Source organism: Neolamprologus brichardi, chromosome 16 (genome assembly GCF_056152115.1).
Source record: "Neolamprologus brichardi isolate AB-2024 chromosome 16, ASM5615211v1, whole genome shotgun sequence".
Classification (NCBI taxonomy): domain Eukaryota; kingdom Metazoa; phylum Chordata; class Actinopteri; order Cichliformes; family Cichlidae; genus Neolamprologus; species Neolamprologus brichardi.
Genome location: NC_142119.1, coordinates 4,661,979 through 4,687,215, shown reverse-complemented (window position 1 = coordinate 4,687,215; position 25,237 = coordinate 4,661,979). Strand labels below are relative to the sequence as shown.

Genomic DNA, 25,237 nt, shown 5'->3' with positions numbered 1-25,237 from the left:
GCCTGTGCCTGTCTCTTGTTCCCTCTGTACGCTCGCTCAAATCAACGACCCCCACCTCTCTTCTCTCTTAATCTCCTTCTTATTTCACTAATGCATCGACATGAAGAAAGATGCAACTGCACCACACTGTCGCACATGTGGTGGACAATATGCTCGTTCAGGAATAATGGCCTGTATTTATATAGCGCTCTTCTAGTCCCTAAGGACCCCAAAGCGCTTTACACAACCTGTCATCCACCCATTCACACACACATTCACACACTGGTGATGGCAGCTACATTGTAGCCACAGCCACCCTGGGGCGCACTGACAGAGGCGAAGCTGCCGGACACTGGCGCCACAGGGCCCTCTGACCAATGCATGGTTATAAGCTGATAGGGGGAGAGGAAGAGCATGAGAGGGAGGAAGAAAATAAGAGCAACAAAGAATACAAAAGTAACACTCACACCACTCAAGTCAATAGTTAGTAGAGGCGCTTTTGGCAGCCGTTACAGCCCTGGGCCAATATCAATAGGTCTCTATCTGCTTGGCACATCTGGACGATGCAATTTGTCCTCTATTTTCGCTTGCCAAAGGACTTGAGCTCTATCAGGGGAGCGTGAAATCTGGATCGGTCTGAGACAGAGATGGTTGTTTTTAAGTCATCACACTCAGATCCAGCGTTACCGCCATAATCTGGGCTGCTGAGGTTTTTTTAAAACCATATAACCCTCTTTCACAGAGTCTCTGCTAAGTCTTCTGGCAAATGCTAGCCTCGTTTTTGATAGGCATAAAGCAATGGCAGGCAAAATCACTCCAGCATTAGCAGGTCTTATCTCAGCTATAAAAGCCTGTAGCTCATTCTGAGCCGATCATTCGTGGACATTTTTGGAGGACGGGCTACTTATCCTCCATTTATATTTTTGCTTTACTATTCAGTGCCTTTGTGTGTTGTTCGGTAGCTCCACTTCAGCCTTTCCTTTGAATGTGTTTAAATTTAGTTCACATGCTAGTTCTCTGATAGGTACTTTAAACACGATTGTGTCACAAGGTGTGTTTAGACTGAATGCAAAGTGAATTTTAGATGTGACGTCATTGCAAATGAAGCCAACAGTAAGACACACAGCACAAATAGACACATGCAAATTTTCAGCGGAGGATGTGAATTGAAAATGTTTTAACTGAAATGCGTAAAGAACATGTTGTCCTGATCTTTATGACTCCAGTTCATGAACATTTGTAGGTAATAAAAAACAAAACGAAATGAGCACGTACTGGTGGGTTATCATTATTATAGATTCGAAAGCGTGCGTGCAGTCGCAGAAACGCACAGTTGCTACATATGTTGGTAGTTAACAGCTACATCTGTGCAGCTGATCTATTTGCTGTTGGCGGTGAATAAACTGTGTTCACATTTGCACAAAAATGTCACCATTAGATTGGACTGCAATGTTCCTTTTGTCATAATATGCTCATAAAGTCACAATCTGCGTGAGAAATGAGTGTGTTTAACTGCTAGACCTCAGTTGCAATTCACCCAGAATCACAAATATGCTTCAGGGACTGCACACTGGATGTCCCTGCTTTTATTTCACAAGTTACAGGAGCCGAACAAATCGACCAGCGCCTACTTTCAGCACACTGACTCAGGCTGCAGTTAAATGAGCTCCAGGCTTGTCGCTGGTGTCCTCCCTTGCAGCAAACCGTTTTTTCTACGGCAGCCTGAGAATGCATAGCTAGCGCCACCAGTGGAGTGATGAATTCTGCTGTTTTTTTATGTGAATTTCCGTGGATGCATGCATGGCTAATCTCCATACACAGTACTAAGGGGATTAAGAATGCTCTCTAACCCCCGGATGAAGGTCCACAGCACCTTTGTGACTGATCCACCATTTTTTACTCCTCTGTCATTTTATCTCTTATCCTGCTTATCTTCCCTTTAACGCACATTTTTCACTGTGATCTCTTCTTCTCTGCCTAGTAACTTAATCCTAAATGTCCCTTCTCTCTTCTTTCTGTGCCTTCTTCTCTCCTTTTGCTGTAGTCTTGCACAAAATCTACATTTCATGTGTTTATCTAGCCTGAAAGCATTAAAACAAAGGGAACAAAGGGAAGGCGGGTTTTGTTAGAGATGAAGGTGAGGCTATAAGATCTTACTCATAGAGGAGGCCGGTCGGCCGCTCTGGTCCAGGCGTGGATCGATATTAGGTGATGTAGGAGCCGGTGGGGGGTGATTGCGGGGGCAGCAGAGGGGCTAATCATTTCAGTCATTACGCAGCCGTGTCTCCTGATTCCTGGGATTAGCAGGCACAGAAACACAGGAGATGTTGTGTTAGAGCTACATGAGACTCTATCGGGGATTTGGAATGTGGAAAATACTGCCTGTCCCAAGTTGCTTTTGGTAATTGTGTCTGCAATACTGAAAATGGGGATCTGGGGAAAAGTGCGTGAAGTGTTGGCTGCAGTTCTATGGAGAAAAGGACAGAAAGAAGCAGGCATGGAGATAATCCTGGCATCTGTGCCATGTATGCGCGAATACACATGTAAGAAATACAAGCGGGCGATACAGATACATGCATGGGCTCGCTCTCACTGTCTCCCTCTCCTTCTCCCGTGTGCAATTGTGGGAGAGTAGAGTCGTGGGAGAGCTTACATGCTCGCCTGCCCACAAGCCTTTATTTGAAGCTGATCATTTGACAGAGTACAGAGAGGCTGGATAGTTCTGGTGCCTGCAAGAACTGAAAATTGCTGCAACCTGTGTGTGTGTGTGTGTGTGTGTGCGCGTGTGTGAAACAGAGAGAGAGAGAGAGAATTTCACACACCAAAACCTACATGACAGGTGGAAATAAGGGAAATTACATTCACATCAGTGGTCAAAGAGTCACAACTGGCTAATTCAATCAGCTGGAGTCTCTGTGCTGACAATACGCTAAACTCTGATGTGAGACAAAACCCGAGTCCATATAATTGAACTGCTATGCGCTGTTGAACACTTGAGAACAACACTGACAGAAGTCCTTGGAAGTATATGAATTCACAGACATGGATTTTTTTTTCCTGTTAATGGGCTTTAAAGGGCACGTTAGCAGATTTTATTTCTTTTTTTGTTTACTTGCGATAAAAGCAAGTATTCGGCCTCTGATTGATGTTGTGCATTGCATACATCTCATCTTTTCTTTACGTAGATTTATAAGAACACCTCTGACTTACAAACTGAAGAATTTGAACAAGATTGCAATTACCAGAGCAAAGAGGTTATAAAGAAAATATACTATTGAGTTACATTGTGCAAAGTTTTGGAGCTTGACTTACCAGAGGGAAGAAGAAATGTGTTAGAAGATAAAAAACTTTAATCAATATATTATTTAGCAGCTAAAAACAAGATAAATGTTTACCTTTGAGGGTATAAATTGTAAGTGGTGCATTGACTGGAATTTATATGACACATTTTACTCTTACAGGGCTCTCAACACACTTTTAATTGAATTTGTAGGCAGGCATCATGTTTTGTCCATTCTGGTTACACTGTATATCTAAGAACAAGATAAATACACCGGAATAAATCAGTATAACAGCTAAACATTATCACTTTAAAGAGGCAATTTATTTATAGTTCCATATTTTTATTCATGGTTTCTACTAGAGTGCCTTTGGTACATGCATTTATAGTTCAAATAATCCTTATTTATCCTGTGTTGAGCCTTGGTGTAGCCCTTAGTTTGTTCAGCCTGAAACAAGCTGTTGTACCTCTCTTTGAGCCAACTTCTGTGCTCACCACCAGAGCTGTGTGTCTGATATTGTGACTGTACTAAGGATAACCACTCTCACATACATCAAGCTATCATACAGATGCAAGAATACTTTATAAAACATTTCTAAAACTGTGCTTTTAAAGGAGGTTCAGCCACCTTCTGTTCAAATGTTCTGTTTGCAGTGCAGAGCCAATCAGAAGACAAGCCAGAGAGGCTAGGAAGCTAAAACATCTTGTTTCAGGTTGAAGACAACCTGTAAGTGTTACACAAAGACCCAGAATACAATAAAGGATGAATATTTTCAAATATGAGCAGATATAGATGAAAAAAAGTGCTTGAGTAATGCTATATTAAGAACTTTTGAGTTCTCAAGTAAAGCAGAAAAGCACTATAAAAGAACCAGTCCATTTAACCGTACTAAGGTTTGTTTATTAGTTCAAAGTCAACTGTTATTCTGTTATTAGTTCAACATCACTGATTTTTTTAACTGCAGAATTAGGTGAACAAAACTTTTACAAACAAAATTTCTATGTTTAAAGCATTTATAAAGTAAGCGTGCTATTTGTTGATTAGGCATTTCAAAGTTAACCTAAAGTGGAACTTGAAAGAGGTTTAAAAAGACAAAGCAAGCAAAAGATTTCTCTGTGCATTCACGTTAAACTCGATGGCTAAACATCAACGCCGTTTCACATTTTGTATTCTTGCCAGCCCTGTGACCTGAAGGTAAAGCAGTGAATTCAAAATGTACATCTTTTCACATGCCTGCAGATGTTCAGCATTCAGAGGACATGCTGCCTCATTGCCATGGCTGCCGTCTAACACCTGCAGCAGCATCAGACGCAGCTTCAAAAGAAAATGGGGGGGAAAAAAACACCGAAAGCAAAGGCAGAGCGTTTGAAAGGAGCTTAACATCCTCAGCAAAAGAAGTTTTCACTCTTGTAGGCTGCATTGTGGGATTGGACACAAGCAAAAGGCACGGACAAAGCTGTTGGGATAATCTGACCAATAGCAACAAAATTCAAGCTGAGAGTTATGGATAAGGAACTTCACATGCTAACAGTCAAACAAAGCAGACCTAACTGACTTTGACCTTAAAAGAAGAGTCAAATTCAACTTAAGCCTGAGAGTGGAAAATCAGGTTAAAACCTTTCTACCGGAGTTCTTTCCAATTCAATCCAGCGTGTCGCGAGGGATCACAAGAAATAACAAAAGTTTCTGAAGGGAAAATGAAAGACGTGACACAAGGGAGCAATGCGTGGTGGCAGCAGCGTGGGTGTCTGTGCAAGCGTGTGTGTGTGTTGGGGAGATTAAAGATATGACATGGGGAAATGATGCCAAGTTCCACCTCTTCGTCTTCTTTTCCAAAGTTGTCCCCACGGGCCCTGGTAAGTTTAAAAATAGAGCTTGTCTAATGGAGAAGAGGGCCGAAGGGAAAGGAGAAAAAGCACGAAAGAGCGTGCAGAGTCCTCTGTGGTAGGAGAATGCAATTTGAGATTGGCCAGATTACTTCCCCCCCCCCCTTTCTTCTCCCCTTCGGCCACTCATGAGGCGTGATATGCACCGGTGGGGTCCCTAAGCCACTATAAGCCTGACGCCAGTACCTACACCGCCGCCAAAGTGTCGTCGCACTCTCAGAGCGAGAAAATCAGCGAGATGAAATAAAAGAGGGACTCCGAAGAGATCAGCGGGGATTTGAGAGAGATAGATGAGAGTCAGGCGAGGGACTCGAAAGGGGTGGAGGAAGGGGGTAAGAGTGAATGGATGAAGGAGATAGCTTCGCTGGGATTATGACGGAATATGGCAGAATGTAGATGCACTTGTCTGTTTCTCATGGTCACATTGTGAGAGGTTGGAAAGAGCGTGCTGACTTTTAGACAACAAGTAAGAGAAGAAATGGCATCAACGAATCAGTCATCACATGTTTTCCTCTGTTTCTCTCTGTTTCTTGCAGGAGGAGAGGGCTCAGCGGAGACTGGGCTGAAGGAGACGTCCACCTGTGACATTTGCCAGTTTGGGGCAGAGTGCGATGTGGACGCAGAAGATGTATGGTTAGTGTTCCCAACCGAAACGCTTTCATCTACCATTTTTAAAGCCAGTGAGCTCATGTCGGTCCACAGTCCACAAGAATCAGTACTGCTTCTACGGTAGTGGTCACAACTTAATCAAACTTGCACTCAGTGATCACCTAATGGCTCTTCACCTAAGCTGCGGTCATGGTCAAGGTCACAGTTTGTGCAGTACAGCCAACCACAAGAAAACCTCACTCATTACAGGTTCACTGGCAAAGGATAGTGAGTCAGATGAGGTACGTCACTGATGTTGTCTAAGCCTTGTCACACAAATCATGTTATTTTCATCATAAATATACCCCTTATGTTTGTTATTTGAGACATTTCGGCAAGTCTGAACACAAAGAATTCAAATAAGAGCCCTCCTTTATCCTGCAGATGCTCAGTTCTGAACACCCACTGAGGTTTAGTGCATGGCTGACCATTTCATTTAACCTCAATTACTAGAGCAGGGCAGGGAGAGAAAGGAGATTTTCGCTTATTCTGGAAATCCAATTACTATCCTTACAGGACTTGGCAATGTCAGGCCAAAAATGACTTTGACTTACACAAGAAAAACTAGTTCAGTGATGAAATAACGTTTGTCATAGATTTAACCATTTACTGCAGATGAGATGGATGCAGGTAATGTGTTTTTTGGCTCGCCCACATGCATTAGCAAGTAGGCAGCACTAAAAACATCCTCAGGGGTACATAAAAACACGCGTGTTCAGAGCCAATTAGAAGAAGGCTCAACTGTTCCAGCGAAAGCATCAGTGCTTTGTGCAGCATGAATGAGGCTTAAATGAACCGGCGTTACAGATTTGGTGTGGAACACCATCAGCTGGTATCAGCAAAAAGGAAGGTAGCGCTTCTAAGAAATCCCAGATGTACCGCTAGAAATTAGAAGTGCCCTGAGAGTATGACTCTATCAAACTGCTTGGTGTAATGGAAAGATAATGTACCCGGGTGTGCAATAACCGTAATGCCAAGGAACGGCTTCATGATGCATTCTGAGCCCTGTTGCAAATACTGAACAGCTGGAGTCCACGCCTCCTGATGCCTCCCACTTCCACAAATGCACCTTAATATCCCGCTAAAGCACATAAATTGATTTATTGGCAATTTCTTAATATCCAAAGGGAGAATCCATAAGGTCACAACAGCAGAGTGCTGTCAGTGGTTTTGTGCACAGAAAACCAAAAACATTAAAGCAAGAGGAGCCTTGAGCATATTTAGCACAAGCTGAAATAAAGACAATTATACTCTACATAATGCAGGGAGGGAGGAGACAACGGGCGAGAGAGGCAGCGAAAGTCAATAATGCATCTCGTTAAAAAAGCAGTTGACATAAACAGACGTATGAATATTTCAGTGTCCTTTCTTGTAAAAACAGGAACAGCAAGTACCCTTTAATCTTTCAAAAGCCCCAAAGGTGTTTTGATAAGAATGTTTCTGGCGAATAATCAGAAAGGTAATTGCAAACCAACAGCAGGTAATTTTCATCAAACAGCACCCAACAACTGGCATAATATAAGATCATTTTGATTAAAATGACAGGTTATTCCAATCAGCTGAGTTTAATCAAACAAACCGTCAGCTGATGAAACAATGAGTGGAGAGAGAAGAAAGTAATCAAATACCAGGTGAGGATAAAGTGATGAGACGTGAAATATTTTTCCTATTTTCGCACAAGAAATGCAGATATGAATAATTAAGGAATAATGTTCCTCTGCAAATTGTTTGCTGCCATGTAAAGCACTGCAACGCTCAGATATATGGGACCTGACGTGGGCTGATAATCAGAATGAAGTGGCGTCTCGTCATCATTTAATTATTCAGTTTTGTGTTTATTTCTTGTTAATTTGCGTTAATTAGCGTTAATTAGCGAGGTTAAGTGGTGTTGGTTGGTAAGAAGATTTTGCCATATTTGGACAGGCCTATGTTAACTGTTTCCTCCTGCTTTCAGTTTTAATCAAATGACAAACTCCCAGCCTAAAAAACGAAGCCCAGGAGAAGTTTCTAAAACTGCACCTCCTTTGATATCCACCTGAAGCTGGCTTCAAAGCTCAACAATCCTCATAGACTATCATGTTAAAATAATTTATGGAAGAGATGAACACATTTATGAACTATGGTGCATCACACTCACTGTGTGAAGGCTTAGAGTTATGTATTATTGACGTTGATTGATTGATGTTTGAACGCCTCTAACTGTCTACCAGTGTGTGAATGTGTGTGTGAATGTGTGTGTGAATGGGTGGATGACTGGTTGTGTAAAGCGCTTTGGGGTCCTTAGGGACTAGAAAAGCGCTATACAAATACAGGTCATTTACTACATTTAACCATCGCTAAGGCATTTGCTGATGCTTTTCAGTGCAGTTATCTCACAAATCATTCGGCCCTCTATGAGATAGAGACCAGCCAATAAATACTCCACTGTGCTGGGATTCGTTTCAGTTAGTAAAATTCTTATATTACTTTATTTATGCATTAGCACTAGTTTGTGGCTCCACAGTGTAGTGGTTAACACATTTTGCCTTAAATGTGAGTGATCCTCAGTTCAAGACCAGGATGCGACACAAACCCTGTCCCAGTCCTGGAAAACTATTCAAATCCATCCATTGTAGCAACCCTTTAGGAAAAGAGAACAGTTGAAAGTGCCTTTATACATCAGCACTGATCATTCACTACTTGTTTTGTAGAAAAATTAAGCTCATTGGCAAAATGAAAAAAATACTTTCAGCCACTTTCATGCAAGTTGAATATAACAAAGACATTTTTGTGTTATATGCATATTCCATATCGTTGTAGCATATCGGCATATTTTCCCAAACTAATAAAAACAAATGCCTAGTGCCGCTTCATGTTGTGATGTTTCCCTTCTTTTCCTCGATGCATTACAGTCTATGCTTGAACATCAGTACTTTTCGGAAAGCACTGAGGAAGTGCACTACACGAGTACAGTCTCATAGCGCACTAACAAATGGTGATTGCAGTTACTACCATTTTCTATGCAATATAACAGTGTTTTCTGTTACAAATGATCACTAGTCCACAAACAAAGAATATTATGGTGGCTATGTCCATTTGATGTATTTTTAGGTTAAGTTTTCTTACATATTGCTTCATGATTATCAGTCAGAAGAGCAGTATCAATCTTGCCACCTAACTGTAATTTGAATTTTAATCAGTGGATATTACTATATTGCAGTTTTTTACATTATTATATTGCTCCTTTAGCTGTCCTGTGGTCAGATAAAGTAATTACAAAGTTGCATTTTTTGCTATAAGTTAGCTCGCCAACATCGCTGCAAGACTTCCAGTCAATCACATCCCAACACTGGTGATTAGTTTGGTGCCAGAAACCAAATTTGTCATTTGTTGTTATGCAACGAAGCACTCTGTGTACCGTCATTGGTTTACACAATGGTAAACCTGATGAGAAAGTGAAAAATTATTTCAATGTGTTATTGTGAATATTGGTCCTGCTACACTATAACACGCTGCAGTGGTTAGAACAAGCAATTGTCCCATTCAATCCGGATGCACAAGGTCTCAACTTGGCAGTATTCCAAACAGCCCATCAGTGCTTGTTTTGTACCAATTTTCCTGTCACAGATTTTTTTGGCTTCGGTACAGGTACACAACTTCCACGTTTGTGATTTCTCGTAAAAAGCTGTGATTGGCTCAGTTGCTTCTCTAACTGCGGTTGCAGCCATTACTGAGTCACAAAACTAAATTTATGTGAAACCCTGATGGAAAAGGGTCTGAAATGTGTTCAGCAATTTAGAGGTCCAGATAAAGGCTATGGTTAAAACTATTCTAGAAGCTGTTTCGAAATAAATCGCTGATGGTGATGACGTGATTTTTATTTTTTTTTTTGCTTTGTTGAAAAAGAATTTATCAGTTTGCTATTTGCATCTTTAATTTTTGTTGTTTTAAAACCTGATTATTATTTTTATCCATTCTGACAGTATAATAGAATGCATGCCAGCATGTTATAAGCTGTTCAGCTTTTGCTTGGTCAGGATAACATAAAAACTATTTCAGCATTTTTTTCCCTCTTCAACAAAGTTCAGATAATTCCAGTTGTCATCATTTATGATTCATCATCAAATACTCGGTTAAAAATGCCCTTCACCAAGGCTTTTGCTTGCAACTCTCTATTGTTGCCACATAGGGGCTGCCCACTGGTCTTAGTTTTTGCGATGGGTTAAAGAGAGAGAACATTTTTTTCCTGCAGGAATCAATAAAGTCTACCTCGACTCACCATAAATCAGTCTTCATAAATCAATCTTCTTCTCTTCATTGATTCAGATAAGAAAAATGTGCTTAGTCTTTCTGTGTAGTTTGCAAGAACCTCTTTTGGGTAAACTTTACTGCACTTGTTCCTGCTGTATCAAAGAGCCTTGGTAGCCTTACTCCACCTCTCTATATTCTGGAGGCAGGCAGCAAGCAAAAAAAGACAAATTTGCCCCTGAGGGATCAATACAGTGTCACAAAAAATCCATTTAGATCCATTTGTGGTGTGAAACTGTAATTACCCAGAAAAATCCATGCTTTCAAACCCATCAGTAGCACCCATCGGTGTTGATAGAATTAAGGAAGAGGAGGAGCAGAGAGTGAACCGGTCATGGCAAGGGACACTTGCTGCACGAACACTGGGGTTAGACCTCCTGAGAGGGTTTTTTAAAAGCCAGCACTCATCTCCTCACTGAAACCATTCTGTGGAGAGCAAACTACCCCTCCTGCATGGAAACCAGAGCTTTTTTTTATCATTCATTTGCTATTTCTATGTGTTCATTTCTTTGTTTTAGTAGTACTTTTATCACTAGTTGTTTTACATTTCCTTTTAGTACTTTTTAGACCTCTGTAGTGTTTTGTCATGTGACATTCTTATAGTTTTAATAGTGTTTCTGCATATTTTGATCCCTTTTTGTAGATATTTTGCATCTCTTTGTAGAAATGTGTGTTTTGTTATTTTATATAAAGTTATTCTAATTTAGTAACTTCACAATAGACTCTTTGGTCTCTGCTTTGCATCCCTTTGTTTAGTTTTTAGACTATTTTTTGATAACATTTGTATGTAATGCATAATGTACATTTTTGAACTTTTTATAGGCTTTGTCACTTCTCATCTCTTTGTTCAGTTTCTAAATTCATTTGTTGTGGTTTCACTTGCAGCAATGGTGACCTTGAAAGTTGCTGTAGTATGTCTTTGATGCTGGTTGGCACCTCTTTATAGAGGTTTTGAGTCCTTTTCTGGTTTTTCATTTGTTTTACACCCAGTTATTGTAATATAGTAACTTTTAATAGACTCTGTTTTTCTGTTTCCAATTTGTAAAATCACATGCCAGCAATTCATTTTCCCAAAGGCTCACATGGGAAACTGCTGCTTGTAAGAGTAGCTGTTACAATCAGGCAGTGAAAATGTGAAATAGGCACTGTTAAAATGCCAATGTGTTATTGCAGTTTAATCAACATTGACAAAAACTGTTGTGAACAAAATGTGCACGTTTTTGCAAAAAAAAAGGACTTTTAACTTTATACAAAGTGCTATTGCTATTTTACTATTTATTTGAATTATATAATCTGCAGTTTTTCAGTCCGTAATTTTTTTCTTCTTCAGTGAGCGAAATCAATGTCTGAGGTGAAAACATGAAGGACGGTCACATCAACAGCAAATGCAGCATCTGCCTTCTATTCTGCATCTGAGAGCTCTGGAATGTCCTTGCCCTTCTTCTCACAAAACCCGTATTTCAGCTCTCAGGTTCCACACTCTGTTAGCACTTTGGCCAGGCTGAGTCACCTGACAGCTTTCTCATGCATCTACTTTAAAAATGCAACAGTTTTTCACAGCCCCAGCTTATCGAAGCATTCATTTCCCCCCATGAACGAATCACTCCTGACGCGGTCCCTTTCACTGAGTGCACTGCTGCCATCCCCTTTGTAATCTCAAACTCTTTAACTGGACTGTGTTGCAAACATTGCAGCTGTCATCGAGGACCAAGAAGAACATTTTAAATTGTCCGCTGTGTGTCAACTGAAGTTCCAGATTTCCCGCAACGTCTTGTTGCGGAATAAGAGAGTCCACCAAACAATCGGCTATCAAAGAGTTTATCAGTACAATGCCTAGATGTGGTTTATAGGGGTTTTTCTAACTTTTCATAGACTCTATTTGTCCCTTTGTCATTGTTGTCAAAGGAGCTTGCAAAGAAAAGCATCTGGACTTCTTTAAGTTACTTAAAGACGTTTCACCTCTCATCCGAGAAGCTTCTTCAGTTCTAAGGTCAAATGGTGGAGAGTCCCAGATATAAACCTAGTGGGAGTGTCCCCCCACAGAGGGACAAAAGGACCCCCTGATGATCCTCTAATCGCCTGAGCCAAGGTGTGGAACTGGGTGTGGGTCCCAATCAGCCAGAGTTTCGGGTGAGTTCATTGTGAAACCTGGCCCCACCTTATCATGCGAATTCCTGAGGTCAGATGGCCCAGGATGTGAGTGGGCGTTAAGGCGTCTGAGAAGGGATCTCAAAACTGGATTATAGATGGCAGAGAGTTGGTGTCGTAAACCACCACCTCTGTTCAAAGATGGTCGCTCACAGTGGACATAGATGTTCTGCATCTTTTTGTGGAGGTGTGAAGTTTTACCTCCACCTGTAGTCATCTTTTAACTTTCTGTGTTTTGATGTAGATTTACATCTCTTTGGAGACCTTTTTGAGGTTATCTGACATCCCTTTGTGAGAACTGGATAACTACTTTACTTTTAGTTAGTTTGTAACTCTTTGTGGTCTCTTTGCATGTACGAATAGACGTTATATTTTATATTACATGTTAACATTGACTTTTGGCCCAGAGATGACTGTACAGACCGAGCAGTCTTATTATTTATCAGTCTGTAGTTTTGCTTTGTTTTTCCCATTCCGCCATGTTCTCCTCCTCATGGGAATATCAGCTGTGTTATCCAGCTCTGCTCTGTCGAGTGACGTCTGCGAGTACATCTCATGAAGATAACACATCGACCTAGATGATGAATGTGTTTATGTCTGTAAATAGCTTTTTCTGCTTTGTGATGATCTTCTGTCTTCAATTTGTTTTTTGATCTAGCACCTGTACAAGTTGTTTGTCTGCGCCCAGTATACCTGTTCAGCAATCCATCAATGATTACTGGACTCATAACATTTTGTGTCACAGAGCATTGCAATTTATTTTTGCTGTTTGTGCCTGTTGGGTTTTATTGTATATTTTCTCCTCTTTACTTTGCATTGTACCGTTACTGTTTTGCTCTCTCTGTCTCCACATCTCTCTCTCTGGCTCTGTTTGTCTATTTGCTTCTCTCGCACCGTTTTTCAAAGGATTACAGTGAAATTTGAGGCTAAGGATTATGAAAATCAATGCTGTGTTCAGTTGCAGTGAGGTTAGCTGCTAAGGATTTGTACACAACATGAGGCAGTCAGTGGATATGTTGTCCTCAGCTGCTGTAAGTGTTGAAATGTGTGTAAAGTGGCCTTTTCAGTTGGGAGCCCGCAGACAGTCTGGAGGTGGGGAGGCTTTGATGGGAGGGAAATCGCCAGAAACTAATCAATACTACACATCCTGCTAGGAAAGTACTCTCTCACACACGTTGTGCACAGACTTGGATATAGTTCGCACATTTGCACACACCCACTACCTTTCATTTAACACTTCTTTACCCCTCTGTACCTCTCAGCAGCATGTGTGAAGGAATGGTTTGGTGTGTGTGAAAAGGAGAATGGGGAAAACAAGGACTACGGCGAAACCATAGCTGTCTTCTTTATGCATATGAGTTTTTGTGCATGGCTGTCTGCGGGTAGCACTAGGATGTGTTGACGCACTGCAGTCTGGTGGTATAGTGCCTATTGTGGAGAAAGTGAGAGGCCTCATTAAAAATGTATGGAGCACAGATATCAGCCACCGACCAACTGCGGCCTCTCGGGATGGACAACAGTCTGAAAGTGTTCTACGATGGGAGATGAGTGGTGTGCATGTGCACATGTATACGACCGTGTTGTTAAGCCTATATTATGTTTTTTGGTGATGGATGTCTGGAAACTTGCTCTCAGTTCAGAAGCTGGGAAGACTGTGCTTTGATTCTTTGAGTCTTGCTGCTTCCTTTCATGCTGAAACTGTTCCCATTTAGATACTTTTTATGATAACGCGGGCACTATAATTGTAAGCCTAATCTTGTCTTTAGGGCAGCTTTTGCAAAAATTAAAGCCTGTGCTGTATAATCTTTAAAGGTTAACACAAATGACAAAAAAAAAAAAAAAAAACACTTGCCTCCAGTGGTATCTAGCTATGCAGATAATTTGAGCTTGATTGCTGAGAGTCCTATTTGTAAAATCTGCACCCACCTTAATGCAATGGGATGTGTAATAATCATTGTTTTGATTAGATTGTATATAGAAGACGAACACAACCACGGTGACTACACCCAATTGGCTTGGAAAATCAACACCTTATTTTGTATTGCATTACAAATGTTCCAAAAGGAATCAAACACCAGAAACATGATTAACATGTCCAATCTAATTCAATTCATTTTTATTTATGTAATGCCATACTGCAAATTTTGCAAGTAAATGCACAGCTAGAGTTTTCACAAATTCGGTATAGGCTTTAAATAAAGGTATGGTTTTTTTGTTTTTTTTTTACTAAGCAAAAACAAAAAAACTTGAACTTATAGGAAAGAAACAAAGTTTCAATCCTATCACAGTTGGTATCAATACAATCAATATAGTAGAGGTCTCAAAAACTTGGCATTGACATGAGGGTCTAAGGCAGGGGTGTCCAACTCCAGGCCAGTGTCCTGCAGGTTTTAGAAGTGTCCTTGATCCAACACAGTTGATTTAAATGGCTAAATTACCTCCTCAACATGTCTTGAGGTTCTCAAGAGGCCTGGTGATGAACTAATCATTTGATTCAGGATGATATCTAAAACCTGCAGGACACCCGCCCTTGAGCCTGAAATTGGACACCCCAATTGGACACCAGGGAATTTACTATAACTTTATATATTGCCTCTGGGCCTGAAAAGTGACACCTATATGGAAGCACCTTAAACCTGCATTTTTTCTTATGTTTTCTTTATCACATGGCAACTGTTTGCAAAAAGTGCAGTTGTGTAGAACTTTATAGAAAAAGCAGGCCCTCAGTTACACTGATTCATTCCCTCAGTAAGCACGTTTCCGAGGAGTCTGTGCTTGCAGTTTCAGATCTTACTAAATACAGCATAACGCTCATTTTGTAAATCATGGTCTCCATTAGTGTAGAATATGATTTAGGGCAGGCCAGCAAAGTTTGAATGTGCAGTGTCTCTCTCATTATTAAGATCCAGCACAAACTCGTGACACCTGCTTTTAAAAATCTAAGATCACAATGGCCAGAATGTTAAGTTGCCAATCGAGGAAATGCAGTTTTTGCTGTTTCTGTGTCTGCTTTATTTTTCACTCCCAGGGGTTGCTTCTTGATCTTGTCCAGATCCATAGTCCATTATGTGAAAAGTGAAAACTAAACTAAAACTAGGTCAGTATTTCATCAGTTATTTATCAAACACGTATGCTGCTAACGGCATCCTAGCTTGTTTAGCTTGCCATACGATGTAGTTCTTTCGTATTTGACGTCAGTCAGGAAGAGTTTTAAAATAGCATTAGCTGCGTTCGGTTCACACACATTTCTTAAATGACATGTAGTCGAGTTCTGCTGGTACATTTTTAAAGCTACTCTTCATGTTGCAGGAGGAGAAGTCAGTGTCAGGAAGTTTCAGGCAGTTTAGTATATGGTACAATGTGACATTTCTTTGTAGTTTTTCTATCTGAAAATGGAGCTAACTAGCAAGAGAAGGTTGCTTGGTGCACACACGCCAACAGCAAAAACAGAGTGAACAGAGAGGGCTTTTTTCATTTTGTTTTTTGTTTTTTTTACAGCTATATCAAATTGTGTGTCATGTCTGTGGTTGTGCATAGATTCAGACTGTTATTTTTGTACCCCTAATTGGAGACAAAAACTGGCCTTTTTTCTTGTCATTGGTGAGAAATGGTATTTGGAATCACAGCGTTACAGTCTCATTGAGCAGCCCTCAGTAGTGGTGGGTCATTCATAGTTGTGGCAGCTCACCTTCAGTGTCATGTGGGATTTTGGATGTCGGCAGCCTCAACACAAGCGCGTCCTCTCTGATGCATAACGAAGCCTTTCTTCACATCATTTTCACTTTGCTGATCCATCATTACAACAGTAGCTGAGCGCTGCCACACTCTGCTGCACGGCGTTTCAATCAACATCAATGTCAGCAGTACGAATCATCACGGCTGATTGTCAAGGTGTGTGTGTGAGTGCATGTGTGCGCGCGTGTGTGGGCATCTGTTTATGTGTTGGCGGGCGCCCATGTGGGCGTGTATGTAAATGCTGCTGTAAGACAGCTGAATGCCTGTGCTTTACTGAGAGCTTGGCACCAGGGGAAAATGAAAAGGCCGGGAGAATAATGACAGATTTATAATTACAGAATCTTGCGTTCAGCGCTACTCAGCAACTGTCTGGGGAAGGCAATCTGGCTGTAATTTTTGCTGATCAGGCCTGTCACAGACTTAAGGGTCACACTACTCTAATGCCGAAATACACACACACACAAACACACAAATATGCACATGCACGCAGGTGTGCGCGGCGCTTCGCTCTCGCTGTCATTTATGCAGATGTCAGGCCGGGAGAAGAACGCAAACAGACACACGAACACAGAACGTCTCGCACTGAAATTTAATCGAAAATTGTGGCACGCCAGCAAATTGCCTGGTTAATTTGCGAGAGCTAAAAGCATCAAGTAAGCTCCAGATTCCCGGAGAAATTGATGTTTTTTCAGTCTGCCACGAAAACACAGCAGAAACGCCAGCCCGGTGGAAGAAAGCAACAAATTCATTATGTAGAGAAAACAAACTCGACTAATTTTAAAGGTGAAAGATCGGGCATTTAAACTACTTTGCTTCGTTTAAAAAAAAATGTAGGTCACACCTTGTGACGCCTGCCTCGAGTCTCGAGCCCATCATTATGATTTTGTGAATTTCTAAGCGGGTTTAAGTTTAGTTGAAGGATGTCATATTACCTTGTTATAAAGCCAGATACAAGAAACAAGCTTTTCTGCATAGTACAATGGATTTTCAACAATGGCATTGGCATATTAACATGTAAGTTGTTATTATTTTACATTTAAGCTATTCTATCTTGTCTCCAATAAATTCCACACCAGACAGCTTGAATTGTGTGTGAGTGTGTGCTGTTTTCTCCACAACATTAAAATGCACTGCTTTGTTATCTACAGTTCTTTCATTATTAATTGCTTCCTGCCTTTGTAAGAGAACATCATTTGTCAGTCAAGCCCTCGGTGCAGCTTCTCTCTTTTTTTTTTCTTTTGCAGAAGTTAAATACATTTGCTATTGTGTCAAATTGAATGAGCCGAAACCCCAGTTTGAACAGGATTACTATGCATGGTCCAGCATTCTGTCTGAGTGCAAATGTAGGGGTTTTTTTTCCTGTCTTACCTTTAATCCCTGAATGAATTTGTCTCCGGCAGCCAAACACACAAAGCAGCGTTTCTAGAATAAGGATTCTCTCATTTTTATTAATATTTCCGTTTTCATTATTTTAGATTTTTGACTTTGATAATCAGAAGGTTTACTGTAACATGGATATTTGTTTTGTTCGTTAGGTGTGTCTGCAACATCGACTGTTCCCACATCAGCTTCAACCCAGTGTGCGCCTCAGATGGTCGTTCCTATGACAACCCCTGCCAGGTGAAGGAAGCATCCTGTCAGAAGCAGGAGCGCATCGAGGTCAAGTACCTGGGCCACTGCCACGGTCAGACTCTCAAATGCACACTAGCACACTGACTCTGAACGGCACAACAACACTTTCACAAACGCAGCGGAAGCCGTCAGTCTACCTCCATGAACAGGTGTTTGCGTCACGTTGGAGTGAAAACACGGAGGCAAATGAGGCATCGCGCAGAGCTAAATGCGGGCGGCGTGATTTTGCATCTCCCTCCAGCTGCAGTTCCAGCCACATTTTATAATTACAGAAAGTTTCACTCAATCAAATTTTGGAATGGTGTGGAAAGATAATCCTCAGAGCCGCTGCTGCTACATATACAGATAATTTCACACAATGTTAATCCCTCCTTTTTTTAATGTAGTATCCTTGATTTTGGCGCACTATTTCCGGGGATAAAGTTGTTTTTTTATTAATCTCAGTGCTTTAATCCCTAAACTGAGTTATAATTCTAATACATGTAGAAGACAGAGGCACACAAATGGGTTTTTATTTCATTTAATGTCATTTAAGGTTTGTGTGGTTTAAAAGCTAAAATCAGTATTATACTACTGAGTATTCTTGACTATAATGGAACTAAATGGTATTTATGTGGAGCTCCAACTAGCAATATATAGCTTTAATTATAGATATGAAAGATTTGAAGCACCAGATTTCCATGGACCTTTTTTGTCCAAGCTGAATCTGCTCAGCAAGTCATGCCCTTAAAAACACTGTTCCTTACAGTTTAAAGTTTGTTAGAAAAATCTTTTCAGACTATCACAAAGGTTTGAATTCAACCAGATTTTAACAATTAGCAATTTTGTTGCTATTCTGCTAATTCTGTTGAATAGTTGAAGGTTAAATTTTGTTCAAAATATCAAGTTTAGTAGACTGTTGTGATTTGAGGCTATAAAAATAAAATTTAATTGAATTTAACTTTTAAATCACAATCAAAATTGCAAATACACATCTTAATACAAAATTTGATTTAACTTTTATTTGGTTGCTTCAACCCCAGTTACTCAAACCAGTCATTACAACCAATACAGAAGATCTCACCAAAATTAGACAACAGAAGATAAGGAAAACGTTACCTGGTCCGTTGAGTCTCGACTTCTGCTGTGACTTTTGGATGGCAGGATCAGAACCATCCAGCCTTGTATCAGTGATTCAGATTGGTGTTGGTGGTGTAATGGTGTGGGGGATATTTTCTTAGCACTTTATGTCCCTTAGCACCAAGTGACCATCGTTTAAATGTCCATCCATTTATGATCACAGTGTTTCATCTATTGTTTCCAACAGGGTAACACACCGTCTCCAAAAGCTTCTTCAGTCTGTGAAGTGAAGAATTAAGGCAAATGTGGGTTCTACCCAGTACTAGCAAGGTGTACCTGATAATGTGTCCAGTGAGTGTATATCCATGGCCTGTAGACAGTCAAAGCTTAGTGTCCTCAGAGGCGAAGGCAGCACAGTGGTGCAGTGCTTAGCACTAACCTCTTAGCCAGAAAGTCTTGTTTTCTGGTCTGCTGGTCATCTGAACACTTTGCAGAGGTGTTGAGGAGAATCAGTGTCAGCCTCACTTTCCAGTTTATTGCGGCTCTCTTCTCATTATGTAACAGACTTGACTGCAGCCTGAGCTTGTCTGCACACTTTGTGGCTGGTCACCACCACCAACATTCACTTTACCGTAGTCGCAGCTAATTCCCTCGCACTCTGTGAGAGACTCACTTCCCACAGCGAACCCACTAAGTCAGACTGAGTAACTCACCAGATGCAGTTAGGCTCTGTTAAGGTGTTAAGTGAAGCACTGGAGATGGACGGCGCGCTGACGACCTTATTCTTACTTTAATTATGGATTTGTTGTCTGTTGTTTTTATTGCTGCCTTCTGTGGGCTGTATGTACATGTAAGACTGCTTTGCACTGAGAGCATTATGTTTTCCAAAAGTCGACGGAGATGTAAGAACTTTCATTTTGGAATTATTTTAGGCATTATTTCCAGTCTATACAAGAATGCAAGTAGGCAACCTTGTAGCTCAGCTCAGTGCAGAAACATCAGTGTTTATTGTCACAAAAGCTTCCTTTTGCAGATCGATACACCTGACACATGTCGTTTGGTAGCGGAAAAAAGTTCATACATAAAGTAAATCCTGTTGTGAGTGTTGGTTTTTTTTAACCAGGTGATGATTTCTAGAAATAGTTGCTGAGTTTTTAAATAAAGCTTTTTCAGAGGGTCATTTAGTTCCATTATGTGAAAGAAGAGACAGAAATCTCCCAAACTAGGTGATTTACACCTAAACATTCTAAAAGAAACACTACAGGCTTTGATTCTGGAGTCAAATGCACCTTTTAAGATCTGTAGTTATTTTTTTAGTGTAAGAGACCATTTGAGAGGTTCTAAGTACACACAGGACAAATAGGTCTTTTGAGAAGTAATGGGAAGTAAAGCAATCAGGGCTAACGAGCTCTGGAACACAAACAGAAATCTGTATTCCCTCATGTTATGTCCTGTGGGTCAGACCACCCCGTTTGATTCTGTTTCAATCAAGGAAAAAGACGAATAGGATGAAATGGAGGCACTGAGACGACCTCATGTTAGCAAGGACTCACAGTGACACCCCGGCACTTAGATGGCTGATTATGCTCCACTTTCATGCTATTAGGAAACGGCTTCTGCTACAGTGGCGCAACAAAAAGCACAGATAACCTTGTGAAGATATTGTTGAACCTCAGCTCCACAGACAAATTTAACCAGATACTCGTTGAATCCACTGGAGCTGCAGTCTGTTGAGCTTGTAGCGTCTCGCCGCTGGCTACGTTTTAAAATTCATTTGTTTTCTTCATTTGATTTCTCTTAAGTGGATGTCACGCATACGGGACTTGAGCTTCTGAACTCACTGAAATCTTTCTGAGTCTCTTTTCTTTTACTGTGCCTCGGGTGTTCTTGAGAATAAAGAAATAAATAAAAGAGGAAAAATAAGAAGTAAATTCAAAGTCACAGATCCAGCCACAAGTTTTGCGTCATGAATCAGAAGAACGCTTTCACAGCTTCTGTTTGAGGGAACGATCGTGCTGACCTCTGAAAAAAAGAAAAAAAATCAATCGCAATAAAATGATAATGATTTGAAGGTGATTTTGTCTAGCCATTGTGAAAAGTAGAACTCGATGCAGCGTCAATGGGGTGAGCAAAAATGCATTATTCCGTCTGATCTTTTCCACCCGACTCTGCTCCATTCTGGCCTTTGTTCGGTGTAATACATTAGGGGCGGCGGTTTCTGACTTGAAGAGAATGGCTCACATTTATACCCATTAAGCACACAGGCGCACACGGCACATGAACCTTTTGTTGAGATGATAATTCACATTCAGTCCTCTTTATCTGCAGTAGCATCACTGTGCATGAGTAACCTGCGATGGAGCTGTAGGAGAGGTTGCGGTGACCTGAGCTCAGCTTTAATGTGTCTTTGGCCTTTCCAGATGACATAATTGGGAACAAAGGCGGAGATGGACACTTCGCACGGACCGACCCCACGGGTGAGTGCTTCCGTGATGGTGGCAGATAAGCACATAACATGTGCTGTCATTCAAAGATGAAATAGAATTGCTCCCAGACTTTCCTCTGTTCATCATCCTTTCATGTTTCCCACTTGTTATGATTCATCTCTTCCTGAGGGGCAGTGGCAGATTTTAAGGGTCTCGTGTGTTTGTAGGGGAGAAAGAGGAGACCAGGAACGGACTGGCCCGCGGTTTGTCCATCCCCTGTCCAGATCGCTATAAAAACTACTGCGTCCATGGAGAGTGTCAGTTCCCCAGCGTCCTGGCTCAGCCTTCCTGCAGGTACACATGCACACACACACACACACACACAGTTGTAGAGAGGTTCATAGGAAGAGGGGAAACAGAAAAACGACAATGATATTGCAAAGTGATAATACATGTTTTCGCACATGAACAGCGGACAACGTCAGGAGAATTAAATCAGGAGCTTTTTCGTGCGCTTCCTTTCTCACATGCAACACACTGCAGGAAACCAGCGTTCTCACTTCTGGGAATTTGATTAATGCTGCAGTCACACCAGTTAAAATAGGCATGACCAAAATCATTGGGTCTGTGTGCAGTGAACTCGGAATCTCTTTGCTTTTGAATTAGCTGCTTCGAAGACCACTCGCAGTCAGCTGCCGTCTTCAAAGCGACTTTGGTGCAGCGACATGACGCTTAAAAGTGGCGGTAAGATGGAGTCCGTCTGCTTTTAGTTAGCACTGAATGGGGTCAAGTTGGCAATTACAGGCAATCTGTGGGTGATAACACAGCAATTAAGTGTGATAAAAAAAAAAAATAAAAATCGCAAATCTGTTGCCATCTGTTGCAAATCTGTTGCACAGAAATTCACATTAACCGCTTACATTCAGAAGCCAGCCAGAATCCCAAAGATCTGAAGACGTAATAAATTCAGAAATTCTCCACACATGGTCATGTGGTTGCTGCAGGATGGTCATTTAACTGTAAAATAACTTGGTGGGCCTCGGGGTGATCAGTTAACTGCTGCAACTACTTGCAATCGGTCCCTGAATGCAAAAAAAAAAAAAAAAAAACATAACTTTGTTCAAGTCACAGGTAAGATGTGCAGGATCAGTATACAAGCCAGACACTCGCCTACCTGCTCTGTTGTTGTATGAGCACAACAGGTCACACAGACAATGCACAGAACAGGTAAAAGGCTGTTTAATTTTTGATGTCAAATGATGATATTTGCACTTGTTTGGTTTCATTTTTGGGCGTTTTTTAGGTTAGTGTCGGTGCCTAACGTAGCTGACCACTGTCTCATTATCTCCGTGAGGGTTTGGCTCCTGGCATCTCGTGTCTTCCCATGACCACGAGATGCCTCCCACATAAACTCAATCTCTATCGCTGGTTACCAATGATAACAGGCTTCTGAGCTAGTCAGTGTCTAGTGGAGGAAGCCTGTTGGTGGTGTGTTGTGAGACTGACAACAAATGTGGTTTGCGTCTTAAGCAAAGGTACACATGTGACATTTCAAGTTGCGACATTTGAACACAAGTTTGACATTCTGATTTAAAAGCTAGCCAGCCCACCATTGTTTGCTAAATATGATGTACTTTTAGCAGAGTATTCAGGATTGTAGATGGTATTAACTATTATTTATAATGAGAGAAATGGATTTTAAAAAGCTTCCCGTCATCAATTTTATATTTCTGTTAACTATTACGATCAGGGCGTTGGCCATTTTCTACTTATCAGTCGAGCATACTGTACTCATTAGGTTTCCACTCAAACAAACAAACAAACCCTACATGAAGCGAGATGACTCAGGCCCGTTCTGTCGTTTTTATCACAAATTTGTTGTTCCTCTCTCTCTCTGTGTGATCTGCAGACACTAACAGGAAGTATGGAATGTAAGACGGCTAATCAGCTGTAAAATTTAGAAATTGCTTGGCAAGTGCCGGAGCAAATTTATTTTTTAATCAGCCTTGCTTATTTTAAATGAATATAAGCCAGTGCGCTGAGAGCGAGAAGTGTTTAAGATCCCTCCTGCTGTAATGGTAGGACGGGCTGTTGACCAGTCAAATGTGCTGCACTGCTTCAAATTAATCCCATGTTGGGTTTGTTGTTGCTTAATGAGGATGCTGGTGTTTCCATCCCCATGCTTTATGATCTAGGGTCTTATTTTGCGGTGTGCGGTGGGCTTTGGGTCTTGGACCCACAGACTTTGTGCCATCTGCAATCACGCCTTTGACTGTGATTCACATCCATACAGCACACAGTAAGAGGCTGAAGGGGGATATATACATATCAGAGAGGGTTGTGATTATAGTTTTTAAAAAAGTGTCAGCTTCTGTCTTCTGCTGCAGCTCTGCTATTCACAGGCAAGCAGGGATTTTTCTCAGCTTAGAATGAGCCTTTGGGGAGGTGCACTCCTGAGGATGAGCGAGCCACTTATAATAAAGGCAGTGAGTCTGGTTTACCTCACTGGACAGAAATCAGTGCATTTCCTGCTATTTTTGGTCGTTTGATAAACAAAAACGTATCGAGATTTCACAGTATTGAAAATAATACCCTAAGGCGCTCTAAATATCCTGGTTATTAAGCATGAGTAAATGGAGCCCAATTAATAAAACGCTTTAGAAAAATAATTTAATTAGAATGCCAGTGATTTTCCTTTCCCTGAATAGCTTAACAACTCCAAAGACACTTCTCTGGGAAGTCATATTGTTGTCTGCACAGTGCAGAGAAGCACAGCCTAAGCCCGCACGGCCACAGAAGTGCAGATGGCGTGTGTTTTATTGGTTTTACTGAATTTGTATAATGATGGCAGAAACTTACAGTAAAAAATTAATTGTAAAAAAAACAGAGTAATTTGCAGTATACGACTGCATCACTTGTTACATGATGCGATTTGAGTTTTAATTCGACTGCAGCTCACATCATAAATGGTTACATTGTGTCATGAAATGTAACACAGCCGTGACTGCTTTGTAACGCACTTAACTTTTACTAAACGAGAGAGTTGGAAAGGAGGTTTTATTTGGAAAAATATTGTAATCCAGTATCTGATCATAACCTGAATGAAAAGTCCCAACAGACCAGTTTGCTGTACTGTATGTGGAGCAGTGGTGTAGTCTATTTTACTGTAGCAGGCATACTCCCTCGCATTAATGTATACGCCAATGATGGAGCAGCACCTTGTAAACACCACCAAACTCCCTAACACACAGAATATACAGGCCAAGTGAGATAGATGTTCCACTTTTTCAATAGCTGTAATGATCTGACAGCTGTTGACGTCCAACATATTCTATAACAATTTACGAGTCTGAAAGTCTACAATAACTGGTGGTAAATTAACTATACTCTTATTTGCATATAGTTATTGACTTTCAGTGTGTAATTCCAAATGCTTATATCATATGGGAGAATGCTGCTGTTGTAGAGCACTAAAGAAGCACCAGTTGCAGCATTCTGAAATTATCGGCCCGCGCTGGCCTCTTATTCTTGGTTCTTTAATGAGCTAGTCTGCAAACTGCCATCTTATGAGAATTGAGGTGGATTACATCTGACAATGTGGCGCTGTAAACAAGTGTAATATATATTTTTTGACTAGAACTAGTCACAAACTGTTCAGTTTTTAATAGTTTAATGACTGCTTGAAAATTGAAGTAAAATAACTGGGTAAATTAGCATAATAGTTAATTCCATTATCATGTTTCCGTTCATTTGCAAAACAAAACGAAATCACTCAAATAAAAGTGCTGTCAAAAAATCCTTCCATCCACCATTTTTCTCAACTGGTTGTCCAGTTCAGGGTCGCAGAGGGGAGGAGCCTATTGTAGCTGTCATAGTGTGAGAGACAGAGTGTCACCAGTCATCTTCACAATCACATCCACACCAATTTCAGAATCTCCAATTATAATCTCGCATGCATGTCTTTGGAGTTTGGGAGGAAGCCAGAGCGCCTCAAGACACCTGGAGCTAATAAACATTTTCTCTGGGCAGTTTGCCGCCAAGTGTGAAGCATCTGGGGTGAAAAATAGCATCTCCAAGTCTGAGGCCATGATTCTCGGCCGGAAAAGGGTGGAGTGCTGACTACTGGTTGCCCTTGAGTTGCTACCCCACACAGATG

The 25,237-nt window shown here is 41.0% G+C and overlaps 1 protein-coding gene across 1 annotated transcript in view; it reads left to right on the top strand.

The window, feature by feature from the left end:
• The window catches only part of tmeff2a (transmembrane protein with EGF-like and two follistatin-like domains 2a), a 135,941-nt gene that overhangs the window by 101,216 nt on the left and 9,488 nt on the right, over positions 1-25,237 (top strand). Inside the window, exons 5-8 of the mRNA XM_006793694.3 lie at positions 5,683-5,779; positions 17,500-17,648; positions 21,076-21,132; positions 21,309-21,435. Of these exons, the coding sequence (XP_006793757.1) occupies positions 5,683-5,779; positions 17,500-17,648; positions 21,076-21,132; positions 21,309-21,435 (430 nt within the window). The remainder of the gene's footprint in view (positions 1-5,682; positions 5,780-17,499; positions 17,649-21,075; positions 21,133-21,308; positions 21,436-25,237) is intronic.